Source organism: Poromitra crassiceps, assembly GCF_964638095.1.
Source record: "Poromitra crassiceps genome assembly, chromosome: 3".
NCBI classification, from domain to species: Eukaryota; Metazoa; Chordata; class Actinopteri; order Beryciformes; family Melamphaidae; genus Poromitra; species Poromitra crassiceps.
In genome coordinates, this window is record NC_139625.1 from 3,711,329 (window position 1) to 3,723,948 (window position 12,620).

General features: G+C 42.7%; 1 protein-coding gene across 5 annotated transcripts in view; it reads right to left on the bottom strand.

The window, feature by feature from the left end:
* Positions 1-12,620, bottom strand: part of syne1b (spectrin repeat containing, nuclear envelope 1b) — a gene marked incomplete at its 5' end in the record, with an annotated part of 267,667 nt that overhangs the window by 32,838 nt on the left and 222,209 nt on the right. For 4 of the 5 annotated variants that reach the window (XM_083634044.1, XM_083634043.1, XM_083634042.1 and 1 more), the window contains 11 exons: positions 182-344; positions 1,257-1,423; positions 2,285-2,443; positions 3,642-3,797; positions 4,274-4,399; positions 5,523-5,717; positions 7,856-8,090; positions 8,205-8,299; positions 8,562-8,709; positions 10,147-10,301; positions 10,394-10,540. In XM_083634044.1, the coding sequence (XP_083490170.1) occupies positions 182-344; positions 1,257-1,423; positions 2,285-2,443; positions 3,642-3,797; positions 4,274-4,399; positions 5,523-5,717; positions 7,856-8,090; positions 8,205-8,299; positions 8,562-8,709; positions 10,147-10,301; positions 10,394-10,540 (1,746 nt within the window). Of the gene's footprint in view, positions 1-181; positions 345-1,256; positions 1,424-2,284; positions 2,600-3,641; positions 3,798-4,273; positions 4,400-5,522; positions 5,718-7,855; positions 8,091-8,204; positions 8,300-8,561; positions 8,710-10,146; positions 10,302-10,393; positions 10,541-12,620 lie in introns of those variants that run through there. The other variant, XM_083634045.1, reaches the window with a different exon arrangement.

Consider the following 12,620-nt stretch of genomic DNA (forward strand, 5'->3'; position numbering starts at 1 on the left):
TTTGCGAATTTTGCAGCGTTTCCACTCAGTTTGTTTTATGCGCACATTGAAATTTTGCATAGAAACAAGTGGAAGGAAACCTGACTAGAGAGAGGGAAATTATTTCAATTTGCATATATTTTGACATCTTTATACAACAACGTGGGCAGTCACCAGTGGCATTATGGTACAGTTACGTTACCTGCTGCAGATCGAGCTTCCTCTGGATCTCCTGGAAGTCACAGCTGTCGTAGGCGATGGGATTGGAAAGCTCTGTCTCGATGTGGGCCAGCCAGGAGCGCAGGCTGCTCATGTTCTTATCCAGCTGCTGCACGGCCACCAGCGTCTCTCGAAGCTTCTTCCCTCTGTTATTAATCATACAATTCATCAAACTAGGAATGCAACACACTGAATCCATAGAGGCAAAGTGACCGCCTACTTCCTGCTTCAGCACTGTACCAGAGATTTTTATCCACCCTTTATTTTCCCATAGACATTGCTTAAAATACTTATAAAAATAGTTTTACTCCGTCAAACCAAACGGTTCAGCTATATTTAGAATCGGGAGAGACCATAGAATATTTCACTCGGACCAAAACTTTAAAAATAAAATAAAAAATATTATATTTTATTATATATTTTCTTTAAATCAGCAATTTTGTTACGTTTTGGTCCGAGTGAAATGTTATGTGGTCTCTCCTATTTCTAAATATATCTGAACCGTTTGGTTTGAACAAGTAAAACTATTTTTATAAGCATTTTACGAAATGTCTATGGGAAAATAAATGGCGGATGAAAATCTCTGGTACAGTGCTGAAGCAGGAAGTAGGCGGTCACTTTGCCTCTCTATAGCAGCTCAAGGAGTATTAATAGGCCTTTTTCACAGCAGCCAATTTGTGTCTAAAAGGACGGAAGTAGCACAGGTGCACCAAAACATTAATTAGAGTTTCCAACTTCCAGTGAGTTGGTTGCACCTGTGTTTACCCTGCCTTTTAGACACAAAATGGCAGCTGTGAAAAAGGCCCATTGCTCTGGAGCTCAGCTTGCACTCTGACCTCCCGAATTAATTTCTCCCTGGGGATGAATAGAGCAGCAACAAAGATAGATGAAAGAACAGCATAGAGATTACAAAGAAAATAGTTGCAAGAACCACAGTGATTCATTTATGACAGATTTCAGTCAGGTTTCAGCAAAGTTTGTGAGCCTGCATCCTAATCAGCAGGCAACCAATAGGAGCATTTATTCGCGGAGCTGATCCAGTGTGAGTGTGTCCTCACCTGGCTCCGATGAGATCCAGGAGGTGCTGCCAGCGGTCGCTGACTTTGCCCAGTTTCTGCTCGATCTCGGAGGCCTTGCTCTGGTGGCTGGCCCTGGCCAGGCGCTCTCCAAGCTGGTGGAGATGCAGCTTGTTCTCCTCGGCCACAGTGATCTCCTCCTGGTAGTCCTGAGACACAATTCAATAAGAGCCAAAGTGAACGTCACTTCCTGCTTCAGCACTGTACCAGAGATTTTCATCCGCTATTTATTTTCCCATAGAAATTTCGTAGAATGCTTCTAAAAATAGTTTTACTTGGTCAAACCAAACGGTTCAGCTATATTTAGAATCGGGAGAGACATTTCACTCTGACTAAAACTTACAAAAACATAGAATTTTTTTTTTCTTTAAACGTTTTGGTCCAAGTGAAATGTTATGCGGTCTCTCCTGTTTCTAAATATATCGGAACCATTTGGTTTGAACAAGTAAAACTTTTTATAAGCATTTTACGAAATGTCTATGGGAAAATAAATGGCAGATGAAAATCTCTGGTACAGTGCTGAAGCAGGAAGTGACGTTTACTTTGGCTCTCTATAAAACCGATGAGGGAATGTGTGCTGTACATGGAAGGCTCGGTCAGAATGAGGATCTGGATCAGATTGACAGGTCTGTACATTTACATGTTAAGTTAAGTATTATGTGGGATCATAATATATTGTACTTCCTTAGTGGCAATATATACAACTCCTCAACCGCCACTACATAACTATTAGTCCAAAATCATCTGTACAGTTGGAACCTGTGCTTTCAAGTCAGGCAGCCAATATACTGTAACAATAAAGACGTCTGAAACTTAGGATGACACACACTGACAAAGAAAATCAAGACAGAAAGGATCAGTGATAACTAGCTTGGTGCAGCTGCAAAATATTGTATAAATATTAAAAATGTAAAGCAAAAAAAACAACACACTTTGAGAGATGTTAGGTATCTGAGGATGCATGTGCCCTCAGTATAAAATGGACATGACACAAGTGGGTTTGTGTTTACCTTGCGCAGCTTCTCGATCATCTCCTCGATGCTGATGTCTCCATTCTGGGAGACCTTGCTCTCCATGTTGGTGAGCCACTCGCACAGCTCCTTGTACTTCTCGTTGAAGACGGTCCACTCATTCAGCTTCTCACTCAGCTGCTGCCGGCGCAACAGCAGCTGGAGACAGAGGCACCGGAATATATACAGTCAAAATACAGAGTACACACACACAATCAATGCATTTGAACTCGGGAGCAAATACATTACCCATTGAAACACAAATTAAGTTTTCCGTTTCAAAATATATCCAGTGTGAACTTGTAAGTGAAGTAAGTGAATGACAGAACGCATTGAAGGGAAGTAGAGATCTTGATTTGTCGCAACACCTTGAACACTACAGCTAGCAGCACATTTCCTGTGTGTGGCTTGTGTGTGCTACACACAGGATGCAACATCTGAAAAAAAAATATCTATGTCCTGTTTTGCATTGAGGTTTTTTCTCTCTCTCAGCTCTAGTCAGACTGTCTCCTCTTCAACTTTGCATGTCTAAGCTAAACTAGTCTGGACAGAACATTTCCATAGATACGGATTGGAACATACATTTGTTAAATGCTAATATTTAATCATCTGTAGATACTCTTAGGTTAGAACTATATTTTATGGGAGATACCACTTGACATGTTGGGTTAGAACTATATTTTATGGGAGATACCACTTGACATAAGATTGAACTGATGACGATGCAAACTGAAACACTCTTTGGTCACATTAGCATTTGATGTAGTCTGCCCATATCGTCCATAAGGTGACATGCTGACTGTATTTGATAACAGCTACTCGACACCATCCAGACCAAAGCAACACAGTCAGTGATGAGTTCTGTTTATGCCTCTTACCCATAAGTTAGCAGTGCTTTTGTGTGACACCAGCACCACCATTTGGTATTTAAAGTTACTGCAGAGAGAGACTATTCTACTTGATTGTGTCAAGTGGTGTCAACACACCTCTTATCCTGTGGATGTTACACATTTTGTTAAATTCTGTTTGATAAAACGCCTTGGTGTAAAGTACTTTACTGTAAATCTGTTACACAAACACAGAGGTACTGTGTACTTTACTGTAAATCTGTCACACAAACACAGTGGTACTGTGTACTTTACTGTAAATCTGTTACACAAACACAGAGGTACTGTGTACTTTACTGTAAATATGTTACACAAACACAGAGGTACTGTGTACTTTACTGTAAATCTGTTACACAAACACAGAGGTACTGTGTACTTTACTGTAAATCTGTTACACAAACACAGAGGTACTGTGTACTTTACTGTAAATCTGTTACACAAACACAGAGGTACTGTGTACTTTACTGTACCTGGTGGCAGATTTCTTCCCATTGTCGATGTAGCAGCTCAATGCGTTCCTGCAGGACAGACAGGTCCTCAGCACTGATGTAGCAAGACAGGGACTCTCTCAGCACAGCGAGATGGGCTAGGTCCCCTGTCCAGCCATCAAATGTGCCCTCCAGGTCCTGTTAATGACAGTAACAATAATATGTATAACCTGTAAAACACCTTGCAACAAAATAGTGCACAAAGCAACAAAAAACAACCAATCAATCAATCAATCAATCAATCAATCAATCAATCAATCAATCAATCAATCAATCAATCAATCAATCAATCAATCCTTCAATCAATCAATCAATCAATCAATCAATCCTTCAATCAATCAATCAATCCTTCAATCAATCAATAAAAACATTGGGAAGAAAACCAAATTCAGGAAGGTCTGTCCATAAATATATTTTGTGAATTAAAAGATAACTGTGATTTTGTTCTGCCCCTAAACTAAAAGCGATGCAGCCCTTTTTGCTGCAGGTATAAATGTAATGAATAGAGAACTTTGACATGAAAATGATGATTTCATCTGCTTTTTCAGGCTTTTTCACAGGATAAATTATGTCAAAAAGCCTAGAGGCTGGAAACTCCTGGTACAGCAGGATACCTTGCAGCGCATCTGCTCAGCTTGGAGGTCCTCATGGTGATCAGGAAGTGGCTGAGAGAGCTGCCGTTTGAAGGCTCGCAGCTTCTCCAGTGATCCACCAATACCTCTCTCACACCTCTCCCAGTCCTGTATAGGACACACAAATCAATACAGTATAAAAATCATATATATGTATATATATCTATATATACAGTATATATATATCTATATATACAGTATACATATATATATACATATATATATATTAGGGCTGTCAATCGATTAAAATATTTAATCGCGATTAATCGCATGATTTCCATAGTTAACTCACGATTAATCGCAAATTAATCGCATTTTTTAAATCTGTTCTAAATCTACCTTAAACCGAGGTAGACTACTTTAAACCTGAGAGCTCTGTGCAAATATGCACTGTTGTATTAATATGGGTAGCTATCATTCGTATGGGTAAGTATTTGGCCATTGGTAATATTGTTATTATTGCTACTAGTTACTGGGAATACACATCTCTCAGGCTGCACTGTGTGAAGTTAATTGGTGCGATCCTCTACATCTCTCCAGCCACAGACAGGAGAGGCTGCGTGCATGCTCTCTCCCCCCTCTCTCTTTCTCTCTGGGTATCTCTCTCTCTCGCGTTCCCGTTCTCCGTCGGTCCCTCTCTCACTGCCTGTCTGTCCATCTCGCTCGCTTTCTCTGCCTCTCTCTCTCCCTCGTCCCCCCCCCCCCCCCCCCCCCCCCGTCCTCCGTCTGTCTGTCTCTCACTCTCTCTGCCACGGTGAGACGAGACAGACGCGCTCCCTCTCTCTCACCCAAAATGCTTTCTCAATTTGAAGCTGAACTTGCCAATATACCCATTTTATTCCTCCTTCTCTGCTCACAGAGCTTTCTTTCTGCTTGCTATCAACGTTACTGCTTCCTGATTTCCAAAACTACGGCGCGGACCAAGGCTCAAACATCACAGAACGTGCATGCGTTAATCGCGCGTTAAAAAAATTAGTGGCGTTAATAGGAACGATAGTTAACGCGCGATTAACGCGTTAACGCTGACAGCCCTAGTATATATATATATATATATATATATACACATATACATATACATGTGTGTGTGTGTGTGTGTGTGTGTGTGTGTGTGTGTGTGTGTGTGTGTGTGTGTGTGAACTTGATTTGAACATTCGATTCAATGTCTCTGTGTATCCCTTTAGTGTTCCCGGTACTCTACAAACTGCCGGCATGTCTATTTGGTGTGGTGTACCTTTAACAAGGTGGCAAGCTCTCTCTTCTGTTCATCCAGGCATACGCTGGCATGCTTCCAGCGCTCCTGGATGTCAGTTAGCTCCCCCTGCAGGGTCATCTCCGCCCGGCTGTCTGCCGACAGGAGCAGCTGCCTGCCCGCCTCCACTGTCAGGATGTAGCTGCCCTGCTGTCGCTGCAGCACCTTCTCCTTCAGCTGCACCAGCAAAGCACAGTCAATGCGTGTGTGGGACAGACAATAATTAAGGTTCACACCTGCCATCACAGCCAGATCTCGGGTTCAAACAGTACGCAAATCATTCTTACTGTCTACTTAGATCAGGGGTGGCCAAACTGTTTTGGTTGTGGGCCGCATACAGAACAAGTCGCGGGCCAAACAATATTAAGTGCGGGGGAAAAAAATTGGACCAGAAAACCCTTGTGCCATCAAAAATCGGATTTCTACTTAAATAAATATATGACACATAGTTTATTGATGTGCTCACCTATTACAATGGGCATTTCTGTATGTTTTCAAATTTTCTTTTCCTGTGCCAACGGGTTAAGACAGAGATAATTTAACATAACATTAGTATTAAACATTCATTCACTTTTTTTTTTTTTTTTAATAAATAGACCAGGTCAGGGTACTCAAGTATAACCTATTTTCAATGGTTTTAAATAGAAAAAACAAAATTGGGGGAATCACTTTTTTTGTTTTTGTTTTTCCGTTTCTTTTTCTTTATTTTTTTGTTTTCCAGTTTTTTTCCCGTTTTCGTTTTTTCGTTTTCCGTTTTAAACTTTAAAACAGAAAAACGGAAAAGTTTTTTGCTAAATTCATGGTGGGCCACTTAAAAACGGGCAGCGGGCCGCAGTTGGCCCGCGGGCCGTAGTTTGGCCACCCCTGACTTAGAGCAACAGATTAATGCAGTTTACCACATCAGATTGTGTCAGATGTGGAAAGCCTCAAGTCGTCTTTGCACACTACCTGCTTTGAGAGTGAGGCTAATCTCATTTAATTGATCAACATTTTGATCTCCGCGGATCTTTGTCAGGATCCTTCACACAATCCTTCCTCATCATCCTGACAAAGATCCACCAGGAATGAAACATTAAAAGCTACTACATGTGATTTTGCAGAAAGATTCTCATTCCCAGGTCAAATACTGGCACTTAAGATTGAGTCAACACGGTTCTCATTTTCCCAGGTCGTCAAATACTGACGCTTTGGGTTGGACCAGTATTTGACGACCTGGGAAAACAAAAATCACATGTAGCTCCTTCAATCAGTGTGGAGAAAATGAGCACAATTTGGAGGCATTACAGCAGAGGGCACACTCTATAGAGAGCCGCAGGGATGACGTATTTTTGTAGTCAGAACGCGGAAGTCCCGGACTTCCTGGTTCTTCACTGTTTCTGTCTATGGGATTTTTGAATGGGTTTTTGCCACGATGCTTCAAATACGGTCTCTGGGCAACGCAAGATTAATCAAACGCGAACCAGAGTTCAGTCGGATAATCTTCACACATGAGGACCACTTTCAGTTTTGTAGCGTAAATGCGAGCCCTAGAAGTAAAAAGCTCGAGCTAAACTAATCCAGAACTACACACTGTCGCATAGGCTTCCACGTCACGTCAGCATTCAACCTGGACTGTTGTTGGATGTGTGCACTGATTACCCCGGGCTGAACGGGGCTGAACCAGGTGAGGGAAAGAGAATTTCCGTGTTCGTCCTTTGAAGTGGTGACGTTATTGACGTATATATTCCCATCGACTCAACAGTGTAGTCTCATTTAGCCGTTTGCTAGCTAGCCGCCCCTTTTAACGGCACGTAAAAGCTTCAAAACTCATAAAAGTGGTCCTCGTGTGTGAAGATGATATTACTAAACACTGGTTCGCGTTTGATTAAGCCAGCGTTGCCCAGAGAGATTATTAGAAGCATCGCACCAAAAACCCATTCAAAACTCCCATAGGCGAAAACAGTGAAGAACCAGGACTGTTAGCATCGATGATTTCTGGACTCGTTCCTGCGGCTCTCTATTCACCTTATGTAGAAGAGAGAGTCTGGCTTGAGAGACTAACAGGAAGCGTAAACACAATCGGAAGTTCTGATTGTGTTGACACTTCCTGTGACTCATAAACCTAGTCTGACTCATTATGTGAGGCAACCTAGGTTTGACCAGGTGAGTCAGACTAGTTTGAGCAGGTAAAACAGCCGGCGTTTTGAACAGGAAGTCGTGGCACAATGGATCAAGTGGGCGGGGCTACATAAGGTGATTACTTGTGGGCGGGGTTTCTGTCCTGCAGCTGCCACATACATTTGAGACGTGTGCTTCAGCTTGTGCAGCTTGTGTACCTGCACCGCGTCCAGCATGGAGCGGGCTTGTTGGAGAGGCACCGTGGCTCCAGCCTGAAGGGCCTCTGCAGGGTGGGACACCTCCACCAGCCATTTACGCAGCTTCTCCACCATCTCCCTGTAGCGCTGCCACTGGCGGATCAGGCCGTCGATGATGCCCCGCCTCTGCTGAGCGCGCCGCACCACGCCCTGCCACTGGTTGCTCAGCAGCGCCAACTTCAGGTTGAACTCGTCTCTGCAGGAGGAGGCAGTCGTAATGTCGTATCATGTGTCATAGATATTATGTCGTTCATCTTTCAGGAGCTAGCAATGTCATGCCGAGTAGCTTAATGGGTAATGGCCACTTTACCTGTCATCTACCTGACCCTGCTCTAACATCCTCTGTCCATCGCTGATTATAGAGTGGAGGATCTGCTGGCGACTGAACATCTCAGCTTGGAAGAGCTGTAAGACAACAAATTCAGTCTCATTGTCACAGTGCAGGGAGACATCGAATACTCTAAAGAACATCACTCATTTATTACCCAATACTTCGTGGGTTTGGAAAGGTCAATGCAATTTTTGAGATATGATCATAAAGATCGGATCTTATGATATCTCATCAGAATGTGTCTATAAGCAGCCTAAAAATTCCAACACTAAAGCAATATGTGTGACTACAGATTAAGGCAGCTGTTTTAGGTCTTTTGCGTCAAGAGAGACTAACCTCATGGGCTTTCTGCTGCTCTATCAAACTCTGGTAGTTCCCAGAGATTTCCACTGCCAGGTTCTCCTCCGTCTGGACCAGGAACTCCATCCATGTTTCACACTTCTCCAGGAAGGTCTGCTGCTGCAGCAGGAAGGACTGAAGTTTGCTGGGGTGGGAAAAAAATCAAACAACGGCTCAAGACTTTCGTTTCAAAATTAGATTTGAAAAGTGACATAGAGAGGCAAAGTGGAACGTCACTTCCTGCTTCAGCACTGTACCAGAGATTTTCGTCCGCCATTTATTTTCCCATAGACATTTCATAAAATTCTTATAAAACAGTTGTACTTTGTCGAACCAAACGGTTCAGCTAACGCTATAATCGGGAGAGACCATAGAACATTTCACTAACCCTAAACTAAAACCAACAACAATGAAAAAATATTTTCTTTAAACCCGCTTTTTTTTTAAACAGTTTGGTCCCAGTGAAATGTTATGCGATCTCTCCTGCTTCTAAATATATCTGTACCGTTTGGTTTGAACCAGGAAAACTATTTTTATACGCATGTGAGGTCTCCAGACCAAATTTCAAGCAGAAGGCCACTCATGCATAATCCGATCACCCCCTGACGTCAGTCAAGATCTAGTATGACGTGGTCAGTCAAAGTCCTAGTATGACGTCCGCAATGACGTCAAATATGACGTCATCTCCTAGCCTATGCAGATGCCCTCCTCTTGCCTCAAGAGCAGCGCCACTGGCCAATGGAGTCATGCGCCAAAGTATATGCCATGCATGCCGATTGCTAAATAAAGTTTGTTAAATCCTACCAACTGGCCTCTCATGATTGAAATATATATATATGCATTTTACGAAATGTGTATGGGAAAATAAATGGCGGATGAAAATCTCTGGTACAGTGCTGAAGCAGGAAGTAGGCGGTCACTTTGCCTCTCTATTGTCTCTTACAAAATGTCATGAAAGTCATTTTGACAGCCACCCACTTCACCATCGCAACCACCTGGGACACTGTTTTCTGCTCTCATATCTGCTGTTTTGTCTGTCCCATGTTTTTATATATTAACTGAACCTCCTGTTTTAACTATAGAGACACTGCATGAAATAGGCCACGCCCATCACGGGGGAAATCGCTCCGTTCACTCCCATAGACCAGCGTCATTTTCCTTGAATTAAACATAGCTAAAAGCTGTTGTGTGGTGGGCTGCGCACACAACAAATGTAAAAAATCACCAGTTAAAGTATTTTTGTACCCCTGAGCAATACAAGGAAGCCATTGAGAATTGGCGAGAAGAAAAATGTGGATCTAGCTGTCAAGGAAGTAAGTTGGAGTGTTCATCTTCCGTATATACAATCTTTTTGTGCAACACGCAGCCATGCACGCGACATAGGAGAACGCCAGGATTGGAGGGTGGGTTTCTGTTTTCCCCCGTTTTGGGCCTGGTTTCTATAGTGTCTTGGAACCCTGGTAGACAAGAGGCTCCTGCACTCCAATAAACCTGACACTTTTTTTTTCCTGAAATGGATAATACAGTATTAAGTGAACATTAAGTCATCAACAAAATGATTCATTTCTGTTGTGCGTCATACCTGAATCTCTCTGTGGTCTGTGCTGAGGCAGATGACCAGCTCCTGTTGAGGTTCTGCATGCGCTTGATCTCGGAGTCGTTGAGCGGGAGCCGGTAACCCAGCTCATTAAGACGTTCCAATTCAGGGGCCATGCTGCTGAATTTCAGCATGAGCCTCTATAAGAGAAGAGAAACATATGGTGTTGAAATAACGACCAAAAGCATTATTGTACATTTCCCAGTTCTTTCAACTGACTGAGAACAATTACCTTGAGGTCCGCCATGCGGTCTTGGATGATTGAGAGGTCAGTGGAGCCATTGGGATCTTGCACCTTCAGAGCCTCCTCAGCTTCAACTATCCAGCAGCCCAAACAATCCAGCTGATGATGAAATGTTTCATAGTCTTGGACTCCAGTCTAGAAGAATAGAGACAACAACACACAAGTGTAAAATTCCTGATTGAGTATAAACAATTGCATTCTTATTAGGGATGGGCGCGAGTACTCGGGTACTCGAGCACTCGTTCATAACGTCAGTATTCGAGTAACGTTTCTGCTGTTCGGGTACTCGCCCCACTCCCCACCCATTTAAAAATGGTCTAAGATCTACGCACGCATCGTCATATGGATCTGGCAGCATGAACTGCACGGGCGTCAAGTCAGCCAGAATGTACAAGTACGTCATCCGCTTTGTTGCTTTCAAAATAAAACGCTTATTGTAACGTAACCTTATTTATTTTGAGTAATGCGTTACAGCCACAGTTTCACGCCATATAACATCACGAGTATTTTGATACAAGGTTTGCTGCTTCATTCGTTGAAATACTTTTTCTCCTCCAACGTGCATCAATAAGCTATTTACTTTTGTTTAAGTAACATTATTTTGAAAGTTTTAACCGGAAGTTTTCCAGCTCATCTCGAAAATGGTGGCTGGAGATATGCTCCCGCACGCTTCTTCACAGCGCACGCCCGATAAAACTCATTCAAAACATTGCACTAGTTTACTGACTACACTGTCGTTTCCCATAACGTTAGTCACAAGAAATGTGGAGAAAGAATCACTTTTTGGGAGACAATCGCTTCATGGTGATCACTATTCAGCTGCAGCTGTAACGTTAATCACACTGGTCAGTTTTCACTTTTTGGCAGAACACCGGACCTTGTAATCCGCGGATTTACGTTAATGTAACAGTGATCATAAAGTAAAATTGATGATACTGGACAATAACCTGACATTGCTGGACAAGACATGGAAATGCCTTCGCTTGTTTCACAACGTGTCTGCTCCAAAGCGCTAATGCCATCCATCCAACCATCGGAGATAGGCTACTGTCTGAGGTAGGCTTTAGAATCTGTTAGCTTAGCATCACCCAATATCAGTCAGTTCCTCTCCTGACAAAAAATGCTCCAGGTAGCGCTTTTTCCATGCAAAAATGCAAACGTAATGTGTGAACAGCGCCCCCCCCCCCACACAGCAGATTACCCCTGCTCAGTCATTACCATAGTAATGACACAGACCCCCCCCCCCCCCCTGCGCGAGTGCTCGAGCACTCGTCCATAATAGGAGGAGAGTACTCGACTATTTAAATTGCTTAAAATGCCCATCCCTAATTCTTATCGATGAATTGTTGTCTTGTATAATCTTGATTTTTATTTGTTATTGCAAAAAAGCACTGTGAAGTGCATTCACTTGCAGACAAATGTGCTATAGCACACATGGGCAAAATACGGCCATACGCCATCTGTGTGGCCCGCGATGGAATTGCAATTTTTTTTTTTTTACAGTGCACCTGAACGCAACATGCAAGATACCCACTGAATAAGTGTCCAAATGTTCATGTCATTCTGGCCAATACTCCACTTCTGTTATAGCATTTCAGTCTGGAATATGGAATATCTTTCAATAATCTTTATGACTAAAAGGCTACATTGAAGTAGAAATTTAAATAATTAACTCATTGGTTTTGGATTTATTTAGCTTCAAGAGTGCATTTTTGTTTGTGTGACCCTCAACACAGGCTTTGAGAATCCCGGCCACTTACTGATACTTATGCTTAAATGAACCCACTCATATTCTGGTTTATTTCAAGAAAAACATTTCGGCTAGTGGAAATTCTAATTGGCTGGTAACTTTAAAATCTAGCAGCCATATTGGCAGGTGGTCAAAAAAGTTAATTTCAAGCCCTGAGAGCAGGTGGTGACATAGGAGTGAGTGAGAAAAGGATCAAATATTGGTGGTTAAGACTGAATAATGACATCACAACTGTTAATTTAAAATGAGTTATTCCTCTAAACCTGGCTTCAAATGCCCCAAATCTTTCGCGCTGGCGCCGTTCGCCCCTCAGCAAAACCTGGTAGCGAGGACATTTTTTGTGGCAGCTCTCTATCATCAAAGTTGCCCATCCATGGGTTACGGCATGACAATATTTGTTCGCCCCCCGGCAACAATCTGGGTTTCTCATGTGGCCCCCCATGAAAAATAGTTGCCCACCCCTGC